The 11,704-nt window shown below is 39.7% G+C and overlaps 1 protein-coding gene across 1 annotated transcript in view; it reads right to left on the bottom strand.

Moving 5' to 3' along the window:
• Positions 1-11,704, bottom strand: part of WAPL (WAPL cohesin release factor) — an 83,111-nt gene that overhangs the window by 8,021 nt on the left and 63,386 nt on the right. Inside the window, exons 10-16 of the mRNA XM_018571959.1 lie at positions 10,722-10,833; positions 10,304-10,401; positions 7,749-7,825; positions 6,956-7,131; positions 5,207-5,322; positions 4,849-4,992; positions 372-594 (exon numbers count right to left, since the gene is read on the bottom strand). Coding sequence (XP_018427461.1) covers positions 372-594; positions 4,849-4,992; positions 5,207-5,322; positions 6,956-7,131; positions 7,749-7,825; positions 10,304-10,401; positions 10,722-10,833 — 946 coding nt within the window. The remainder of the gene's footprint in view (positions 1-371; positions 595-4,848; positions 4,993-5,206; positions 5,323-6,955; positions 7,132-7,748; positions 7,826-10,303; positions 10,402-10,721; positions 10,834-11,704) is intronic.

The raw sequence follows: 11,704 nt of genomic DNA, 5'->3' as shown, positions 1-11,704 counted from the left end.
GGGGGTTGAGAAGTGTATTATTGTGTTTTGGTGTGTGTGTATATTGGGCCCCAATTCACACCTATAGTATATTTCAGGTGTGATTAGGGATTCCTGCGTCAGGAACTTGCGGTTTCCTGCAGCAGAAATCCCTAATCTGCCGTTTACAAGCGGCAACTATAATAAGATAAGAATTATCATAAGATTATTTAAGAGGGTGTATTTAGGGGCGGAGTTAAAGCCGGGGCAGGGTAAGGGTTAGGTGGGGCAACTGGTGGCGAGTAACTCTCAAGGCATGGCTCGAAGCTCACGACTTGAAATTTCGAGCCCTGGCTTACTTAATTGTATAACATCACACTACACCCTGTGATCTCAATTATAAAAAGCCTTACCTTTATTAAGGTCAAGTTCTTCATCTTCCTCTTCCTTTTTGGGTTCTTCAGGATTAGGATTCTCTTCAGCATTAGGACTCTTTTCAGCTGAAACCCACTGGATCTCGCCTCCAGACTCTTGCCATTGCCCACTCTTGTCTGGTTGCGCTGCGGGAACTTCTTTAATTAACTCATCTGTCTGACTTTCCGCTAACAGGGCTGCTTGCTCCCGCTCAAGGAAAAGCTAAAAAAAAATTAAAATCTCTTTTTTTTTGGAACCTCACTATTATATCCCAAACTATGCATGTTCAATACACATATATAACTTTATAGTCAATATCTACATATATAAAATGACTTATAAGTTTATATGTTTTAATGATCACTTCAGAGACAAAGATATGTTTCCACTATGGCATTGAATAGTCTATTACTGGTAATCGGTGTCAAAAAGAAATAAATCCACTGTACATCAACGTTTTAGGACAATAAAAGTGAAAAGTCTACGTATGAATTACATTTGTATGAAATTAAAGTGTTGGTCTGCCGATCGCCCCCCATTTCCTGTTTGTCAGCAGCGTGCAGTAAACCTTTTCATACTATTTTCCAGGCAAAAGGCCATGTTTGCCCCTATGCTGCAGACAAAACAATGGGGGTGGGAGAGGGGGGGAGGATTTATCAAAACTGGAGCATACAAAATTTGGAGCAGATGCCCAAGGCAACCAATTAGCTTCTCTCTTCAGTTCGTTCAGTTAAGATTTGACAATGAAAGAGAGGCTGACTGGTTGCCGTGCACATCTGCTACATATTTTGTATAATATAATCCCCCTATATAATAGCAAAGGCACACTGACAGGTCCTCTTTATGGAGACATTAGGGGTCCCTAGGAGCCGCTATGGAGCCGCCGATCGTCTATATGAGAAACACCCGGTAACGGGTGTTTGCATTGGTCGGGTCTTTTCTGCCTGTGCGTGCCCGCTAGGGGGCGCGCACGAGCAGAAAAAAAAAGCCGTCTTGAGACGGCAACCCACCAGTGCTGCAGTGCCGTCTGTCCGTTTTTTTTACAACGGGCGGACGGCAAGTGGTTAAAGCAAGTAAAAAAAAATACATCAATCTACTCACACATTCTATATTTAGTATACAGCATTACAATCTCCACTACAACTCACAGTGTTACAGAACGCGGAAGACCCAAAAATCTGTGGTGACCACCAGAGGTAGGCAAGGCTAAGGATAGCCAATGCCTTTCAGGGATGATTGATTTAATAAATGCCATTACACCATGTGTAGGCGCTGTTTCCATGTTCTCTTTGCATGTTCACTTTAAATAAACCAGTGTATTCACAATCACCCTGTCCCCAACACTGACTCCCCCTACAAGGCACACTGTTACCCAGAGAAACCTCCACCACCTCGACCTTTCTCTTCTCCACTCTGCTACTGACTCCCTCTTTGACAAAATCTCACCCCTGTCCTGCCCTGACCTGGCTGACTTCTATTTTTAACAACTCACTCTCATCCTCCCTAGACACCTTGGCTCCCCTCACAACACGCAGACTTAGACCACGCCTGCTACAACCGTGGCAAACTGAAGTTACCAAACATCAAAAAAGACAAAGCCGCGCTCTTGAGCGATTGTGGCGGAGAACTAGGTCTCTGCAAGACTTTACCCTGTACAAAGCTGCCCTGATAAAATATAACTCCTCCCTCCATGCTGCCAAACAAACTTATTTTGTCACTCTCATTAACCCCTTCGTGACGGGAGACGTACAGTGTACGTCCTGTCACTTGGTGCCTATATGACTGGCCACGTACACTGTACGTGACGAGTTATATCAGGCTTTGTAATGCCGGTATTTGCTGATTCTCAGCATTTAACAGTCATTCATTAATGTCTCAGTATTGAGGCATTAATTAATGAAATAATTAAGCTTTTTGTAAAAGCTTCTTCCTTTCATTAACCACCTTCCGTCCATGGCCGATTGTGAACAGCCAGACGGAAGTCTGCTCAGAGCGGGTGAAGCTCAAAATAGCAGAGAGGCAGCAGTGACTCACCTCACCTCTCTGCTATTTGTTTTGACAGCTCGAGAGCCCGATGTTTAGATACATTTCACTGAAAGAATACAATGTATCTCTTTTGAGTGAAATGTATCATTTCTGATCGTCTAGGCACGATCAAAGAGCTTTTAGTGAGATCTGAATCTGACTAAAGTCAGGATCAGTCTCTAAGGTTATTATTAGCTGTTCCTAAGTTTGGATCAGCCTAATAGCCAAAAATAAAATAAAAAAGTTAATTTATCAAGCTGTCATAGTGATTGCTTGATATAAACTGACAAGAAAAAAAAAAGTTTTTTTATTTTATTTTTATTTTTTTTACAAAGTGTAAAAAAATTAAAATAAAGTGTAAAACAAAATTAGGAAAATATAAATTATATATAAATATATTTTTTATACTATAATTAATATAAAAAAATTCTAAAAAAAAAAAAATAATCAAAACTTGTGAAAAAAGTGTTTTTCTTCTAGTTTTTTTCCTAATTTTTTTATTTTATTCAAACTAAGTGAGGGGTTAGGTACACATATGTGATATAATTATATAGCCCTATCTGTCCTCTAAAAAACTATATATAATATGTGTGGGTACATTTAGTAAGAAAGTATATTACTGCTGTGGAAGAATCACACAGCAAAAATGTAAAAAATGTGTCAGTCATTTATGAACAGAACCTGAAAACTAGCTCAGTCATGAAGGGGTTAACACACTCATCCAGACCTCGTCAACTCTTTTCTACCTTCAAGTCTCTACTATGTCCTCCAACACCACCACCCACTAACTCACTCACGGCCCAGGACATTGCCACTAATTTCAAAAACAAAAAAGATACCATTCGAGATCAGATCGCCACTGTCCAATCAACTGCTCCTTTTATTATAGTACCTGATCCTCCATCACACTTGTTACTTTCCTCTTTTGACCCTGTCACCACAGAGGAGGTTACTAAGCTTCTCTCTGACACCCACCTCACCACTTGCCCCCTGTTCCCTCAAAACTACTTTGGCCACCCTCTTGCTCTATCGTCGTGTCACTAATCTACTAACTGACATATCCATCTGGATGTCACATTTCTTAAAACTCAACCTTTCAAAAACAGAGCATGCCTGAGAGACGATATATGAAGCAAGATGGACTTAAAGTGGAGGGGAAGACCGGAATGTTAGCAATATAGGGGAATTTATGTCTGTATGTATGTATGACTTGTATATATGTTATCTGTGAATTTAAAATAAAAGAATTTGGAATTCAAAATTCAAAATATTAACAGTCACCTATAAAGCCATCCACAACTCCCCCCCGGATATCTCTCAGACCTTGTCTCTAAGTATCACCCTAACCGTCCCCTCATCCATTGACCTCCTGCTTTCCAGCTCCCTTGTCCACTCCTCCCATACTCGCCTCCAGGACTTCTCTAGAGTCTCTCCCATCCTCTGGAACTCTTTACCCCAACCTGTCCGTCTATCTCCCACCTTGACTGCCTTTAGGCGTTCCCTAAAGACTCATCTCTTCAGGGAAGCCTATCCCACCGCGACCTAACCACTGAACCTTCACATTCTCACATAATTAATTCCCACAGCTACCTCCTCATGTATCATTTCCCCCTCCTCTTTCAGATTGTAAGCCCTCCTTACCATCTTGTCTTGAATTGTATTGTAACTGTAATGTCTTCCTTATATTGTAAAGCGCTGCGCAAACTGTTGGCGCTATATAAATACTATGTAATAATAATAATCTAATTCAGTTTATAAGTTGAGGACATCTTACAAGACTACCTAACAATATAATTTTGTGTTATCTGCAAATAAGTACTTTGAAGGCCAAGCTCCAGATCAAATGCTAATAGTGCTTAAACTGAATACTGGGAAACATCACTTAGTCTTAGGTTGTTAGTCATCAAACAGATCGTTTTGTAGTCCTCTGTAACCTAGGGCCAAGACTGTACATGGGGTCTATACTATTCCCAAGAAGAGATTAAGACCATCGGACCACTAACACATACAAAAGACATTCAACTGTCAGCTCTCAGTCTCTAAAGCCCACTGAGGCTCAGACATATAACAGCTAAATGATTAGAAGCAGGACTTGGTTCCAAGAAGAAATCAAGACTCATCCCTTCTAGCTAAGCAAACGTTTGCTACCCTCCCTCAGCAGCTCCTCTTCCCCGTTCTCTTAAGATGGCAGAAACAGAAGCAGAAAATAGCCAGTACTTCTGGGTATGGTGAAGTATGTGACCAGCGCCAACTAAGGGCAATGGTGCTTTGGGGATTGCCCCAGCATGGAGGAGTTTTGAGGCAGTCCTCAAAACTGTTTTACAAAGCTTTTTCTCGCTCCTAGATGGGGCAATAAAGTAAATCCACTGTTTTTCATACATGTAAAAGGAGTTACTTGATATTTCAATCCAGATGGAGAAAAATATGCCAGAGCTACTATATTCAACTTACCTGTACCAAAGCTTGGACTGCACCGACTTGCCCAATTACTCCCTCTTCATCAAAGGAATCATATGATTGTATTGTTTGCATGTTCACAAGGCAATGCCGGTTTCTTGCACTGTACTCCACTAAATTTATCAGTAGACCCAATCCCTGAAGATGAAAAAAGGCACATAAATTTACTGGACATAGTACTATGTATGCTGCAATATTATTTAATACACACCGAAGAACATTTACTTGGTCAAACATAAAAGCATACTGTGTTACTCTCAGAGAAATCTACACTGCAGCCTGACCTGAAAACTGCCATAATGAACACTTCCATTAATAGAAACAAAATGTATATTTAACATGAAGAACTTACCAAAACTCGAATATCAAATCTCTGTTCTTGAGGTAGGAACTTTGGAACTTGAAGAACACAGTTAAGTGCAGTGCTAATCAGATTGTCCTGTTCACCTGTCTTTGTACTTCCCCACTCTGTACACAAAAACAACAAAAACGTTAAGCCATCTCAGTTATGTGAAACTATATATTTGCACATAAATACTGCCAAATTCATACATCTTAGAAAATCTGCTCTACAGTCACACACAGGCTAGCAGCAGATGGCCAAAACTCTCAACCAGAATCATAATTGATGAGATAACTGCCTGTCCTCAACTTGCTCCAGCACTGGGAGCAGACATGATGCTTACATGTGTAGTACACTCCTAATGCTTTACTTCACATAAGGCCGAGACAGGTATAGCAAAAGATTTTCTAACAAGTCAGACCCCTGACTACCTGAAGTGTTTCATCTTTCTTACTTTACAAAAGTACATGATTGTAATTCTTCCAACATTAGAAATAACGCATTACACTTCTCCTTTATGGAAGTATACTTGTCTATTTCATACATACTAGAAAGGCTAAGTTGTGCTGTTTAGATTGCTCGCTAGAGTGTAAAAAGTGTAAACTAGTCTGGGGTAAAATGATTTGTAGAAAGAGCCCCAAATATGACAGAAATCCAGGAAGTAAAAAAGGAGAGCTAGTAATCTGCCCATACACGGCCTCAGAAATCTCCAGAAGTATCCACATCTTAGAAGTATCCATATGGAACCAACCTTCAAACAGCATTACAAATCAACACTTGTATCTAACTTAATCCTAAACCATAACATAAGCAAAGATTCATTTTTTTTTAATAGACAAAAAAACTTGTACAGAAACCAAAAACAGCAAGTTGTGGAGTTTCTTTAAAATGTGTAAGAAGATATACTAGAATATGTATTAAACGATAACTCGTAATACACAGAAATCAGAATATTTATTCTTCAGTATAGTATATAATATGAACGATTTAGATTTGCATCATTATTCTGGATTTTTCTTTTTCCTGTGTGAGTGAATAACATACATTAGGGAATTCAATTTACCTAAAAAGGTCTGGCAGCTGTTGCCCCATCAAAAGCTTGACCTTATGCAATGCATACTCAGGAGCTGGGGGACAATGTGCTATGCCGGGCAAGTGACAAGGCAGCAAGAGTCCCTTCAATTCAGATGCCCATTTAATCCACGACTAATTCAAGCTAAACAGACAGCCACAGGCAAAGCAAATAAAGTTGCAAAGCTTTTTTGTTTTAGAAGGAATGCAGCACAATTATAACTACAATTTGTAATTCTTCATCAGCCAGTCTAGTGATCTATTCCCCATCTGCCACCCTACACAGCCAGGCAGATAACACTATCGCTGCAAAAATGCAGCCTCTTATGTCACCTCTTCAACTCTAGCCTGATAAAAGGATCATCGATTAGCATTATCATTTCTTTCCAACAAGCAGGGAGGTGATCAAGAAAGCATTAAATTGACCCAGGACTTAAATGTGTACTGCAGCAGCAGTGTGTGAGCCAAAAGCAGCTTAACAATATTTAGCTGAATGCTTGTAGTTCCATTCTAAGGACAAATACTCAATTCTTAAAGGAGCTTTATTTGGGACCGATTCAATTCAAAGGTTATCATTGTTAGAAAGGATTTTCATCAGTGTACCAGCTAGATTTACGGAAGGCAATTAATTCAAAGTAAACTTATCAGATCTACCGGGAGTATAAAAAACCAAAAACAAACCCATACCATTATCATTTGTTAAATTGAGCAGCACACCAATGATTGCCCTCATACAGTCCTCCACGGCTTTCCCCACATGGCTGCTTGGATTATGGTGAGGGAGTGTTTCGTTGTGAGGAATGCAGATGGTATCTTCAGCTCTGTTATATCTCTGAATGAACTCCTCACAGTGTCTAAGGGCTCTGTGAACAATTACAAGAGACATGCATATTAGTGGGCATACACAAGACTACATTTCAGCTTGATTCTATAATATTCTATTTATTCACAAACATCTACCGGTATGCAATACAAAAGGCGGATTCAGTTGACTCTGGCAGTAAAAGGCAGATGCATATCCATTTTTTTTTAAATATATTTTTCCACATTTGAAAAAAATGCACATTTGAGGCCTAAAGATTACTTAACACCCCAACACATTTTCTGAAAGTAGTGACCCTGTAGAATAAATTAAAAAATTATAGTACACACAAAAACAAAAACTACCCAATTATATATTAATATGAAAGATAGGGATGTGTTAAGTAAATAGATGGCAAATATGTCAAGCTGCATGCGCCTGTGAAAAAGCAGCAAACTACGATGCCCAAAACTGTTAGTAGACAACATTAACTGCAGTGACAGGATCGAGAAGTGAGCGAGCGCCGGTATGTGTTCGCTCACCTCCCGATCTACTGAGCCGACCTGTGACAGTCTCATTGTCACAGGTCAGCTCAGATTATGAGGCCGAGTGAAAAGCACTAGCCTCATAATTCTCCTTTAACCAAACATACACAAGGAGGGGACCCCAACAACTTACTTTGCTGAAGCTGCGATGAGCTGGGAGTCTTTATATGCAATTAAGTAACTCTGATTTTCTGGATTATGCACTGTAACCTGAAAACAGACAAAAACATTATCCACTACATTACAGGTGGCCTCAATTTTCTAAAATAATTAGGACACAGTCAAGCTGCCCTTTAGTGATACTTTGCCACTCATCATTATCATGCATTGCAAATTAAACAGAATCCGTTTACTTGCTATGTGTAGCGATTCCTGCCACCCAATTACAACTATTCCAGGACCCCAATTTCTGTGCTCCATGGCCTAAAGCTGGGCCAATTATACATGTCTCATGCAGGAGGCTAAACAAATCTTGGCTACCTACTCTCAATGTGGACTTATTTAGCGCCTGACTCTTGTCTTTGTGGGCTGGGTTTTTATTTGGACTTGCACTTGATTTGTCAATTACACAGAGGCTAAACAATAAGAGAAGGACTACAATTTTATTTGGGAATGCAGCTTAGATAGTGATGAAAAAAGGTTTAATAAAAGAGAAATCACGTTCTTTTTTGAGCTGTAACAGCAATTATCCAATTACCACTTATATTAATCATGCAAACATTGTAGCTACCAAGTTTAGATGTCTTGTTTAACATTAAACACTGGGGATGCACGGATACTAGTATCAGTACAGATACTGAGTATTTGGGCAAATACTCATACACGCCCAAATACTCATACACGCCCAAATGCTCCCGATGCCTCTCCCGAACTTCTGGTAACAGGAGGCCGGGCGGAGTGTCATTACACGCTGCCGGGCCTCCTGAATGGCCGGCATGCTCCCTCATCACCAAGTGTAATGACTCCCTGCCCAGCTTCCTGATTGGCCAGAAAGCTGGCTATGTGCTTTCTCGTCACCTGGTGACAAGGGAGCATGGAAATGGCTTCCCAGCTAATCGGTAAGTCGGATGGCGAGTCCTTACAAGCCGCCTGTCTTTCTTAATGGGACTTCTGGTATTGGTATTAGCGAGTACCGAAAAAATATATATTGGTACTCTGTACTGAAAAAACGGTAACGGTGCATCCCTAATTAACACACATCTTTGATAACTAATAAGATCGTTACACACAGGCTGAACTTTTTTGCAGCTGAAGGAAACCTGTGCTAACAGAAATATGGAGTCTGTCAAGGCCAACGACCTTCTGGCAATGCAAGTTGACTTTATATAAAAGTTTGCGCGGAGAGTATAAAACAATGTTATACTTAGAAAACATAATTACAAGCTGCTGTGTTTAGGGTATAAAAGTCACCCATGAATGTGAATATATAGTGCACTGCCCTGAATAAATGGATGCACTCCTCAACCGACTCAATACGGTGATCTCTCACTCAGTATTTATCTCATAAGTGAATATCCCGGTGTTACATGTGCAATAGGTAAATACTGATTATTCTCACATCAATTTGTGACATTTTCTAATTAGTGACAATCTGTCACATATATTTCAAAAAACAAATACCATTAAACAAAAGTCTTAGTGTCCATCTTATCAATAATAATAATCCAACATTCAGAGATAATCCTTCTGTGAATGATGCTCAAACACTGACCACAATTGATTCAATAACTGTCATGTATAGAAGTGAATCACCCACTGTGCTGTCATAGAAAACTCACCTTATTCCCATGACACTCTAAAAAAAAAGAAAAAGTGTAAAATAGAGCAGAGTACCAGTTCTCACGATATTAACCAGCATGTGAGGTCCACTGTTACCAGCTCTCCTTCACTCCTCCTGTGTTCAAGACAGATTGTCACTAATAATTAGAATATTTCACAAATTGATGTGAGAATCATCAGCAGTATTTACCTATTGCACATGTAACACTGGGAGAGTCACTTATGAGATTAAAAGTGAGAGATCACCGTATTGAGTCGTTTGAGGAGTGTATCCATTATCCAGCGCAGCGCACTATATATTCACAATGCTAGTTGAGTGTCTACATTGACCCTATAACTATGGTCATTACCAACACGAGAAAAGTATGCCGCTAGAGATGTCAGAACATCTGTCACTCGGAAAACTTGGTTTTACACACGATAAATTTTAAAAATTACAGCATGTCATAAGCACGTGCCAGCAACTCATAAGAACTTTCCAGCTTGAGCTAGGGATGTATCTGCCCAACAGATTACATCACTACAGGCTTCCTCCCATCCAAACCAGATGCCTGTTTTTGAAGCAAAAGGGATTGCTGGGACTAACTCATGAAAGTTGATCATTTAGTTAAAATAAACATTAGCTAGTAAACGTTTAGATCAAGCTATGTTAGAAAAAAAATAAAAGTTATCAAAAAAGGAGATTACATTTTTTACATCAGCTTTCATTGTATTAACAGCGATTATATTCATAAACACTCAAGGTTATAATTTTGAATAGGATGCAGTTCTGGAACAGAAATGTGCTGGCATCGAACTGGTAACCAGCCTTCCTCAACAGTAATGTCTGCCAAATTTTATATCATTGACTTGGTAAATAATCAGAACATTTTAAGAAAAAGAATGAAAAGACAAGATGCGGATACTCACGCTCTCCAAGACTCTTAAGCACCGTTCAGCTCCCCATAAAAATGCAACTAATTTGTCCTCAATTTCATCACTGCCAAGATGATTTGCACATTCTTTAACTGAAGGAGAAAGAAAAATAAATCCCACATTTTAAACAGTCGGCAAACTACGCAAGTGTATTAATATAACAATACTCCCCCTCCCGCCATGAAAGTCCCAGCATCTACATCTTCCAGAAAAGCCCATCTTGCTAATTTAGAGCACTAGACTAATATTGTGCAAACAACTGTAACCCATAGCAAAAAGATTTCATCTTGCCATGGTCAGATCAATATAAGAAACGTCAGTGAATGGGCTAATGCAGATGATTCCGCCAGTCAGTGCATAGTTAGAACAGATGGTAAGAGGGGTAACCAGAATGCATGAGGTTAACACATACCCTTGTCTACAATATGGTCCAGTCCACCTAAAAGCCTCAGCTCCTCTTTAAACCAATCTCCTGCTCGTTTTGATGTCAGTGACAGTAATGTCTCCATTGCTAAATGACCAGTCTGTAAAATAAAAAACAAACATTTAACTCAATAAGATTAGAGCACAAATGATCAAGCTTTCACTTCTGTTCATTTTTAAACAGCAACGTATGACCGCAAACTGCGCTTTGTGCTTCAAGAAATTAGCAGACAGTGCAATTACATAGACCACTGTATCCAACATTTTGTATCATTTCTTGCATCACAAAGTGACTGATGAACATCCAGGTTGGATACAGGCCAATACAGTTAGGACCTCTGGTGGAACTTCAAACAAAAATGTTTACTACTTAGTCTGGGAGTGTTACAATCTGATAGATTTGCCAACATGCTCGTGTGGAGATTTTTCCTAACTTCCCGCCTCAATGACAGCTGTCAACTGTTTAATCTGCCAGACAAATGTTTTTTCATCCCTTTATACACAAAGTATGATGTGTAGCACCCCTTGACTGTCATAATCAGTTCTATATTTTCCACACTAAGGTTCTCCAGGAACTAGCTGAAAGTCAGAGTGGGTGCCGCGGCCGGCATTCTTTGATCAGCTGATTGAAGGATCTGTTCGGAAAATCTTCGAATGAACAGCTCATCGGCTGTCGGCTCTGTTCAGGTTTTCGAGGAAGTTAATCTGTTCTTTTTTTTTTTTTTGCTTGAAACGAACAATGTATTGTCGGTGTGGTGGGCGGAACAAATCCTGTGCTGTACAGGAAGATGATTAGGGAAAAATTGTAAATTTTTTCGGATTTAGGGCAAAAGGGGCAGGTTCTCTTGGTGGGCTCCCTAGAGATAGCATTGTAGAGCTATTCTTCAGCTCCCTGGTAATCCGTTGAAGCTTTTAAAAATACCCAGAACTTCCAGGTATGGGGAAAGCAGGTAATTATCTCCCCTTTCTCGC

The sequence above is a fragment of the Nanorana parkeri genome, unplaced genomic scaffold (genome assembly GCF_000935625.1).
Source record: "Nanorana parkeri isolate BGI_ZX_2015 unplaced genomic scaffold, ASM93562v1 scaffold1879, whole genome shotgun sequence".
NCBI lineage: Eukaryota > Metazoa > Chordata > Amphibia > Anura > Dicroglossidae > Nanorana > Nanorana parkeri.
The sequence above is the reverse complement of the archived record's forward strand: the minus strand, read 5'-3'. Positions and strand labels throughout refer to the sequence as shown.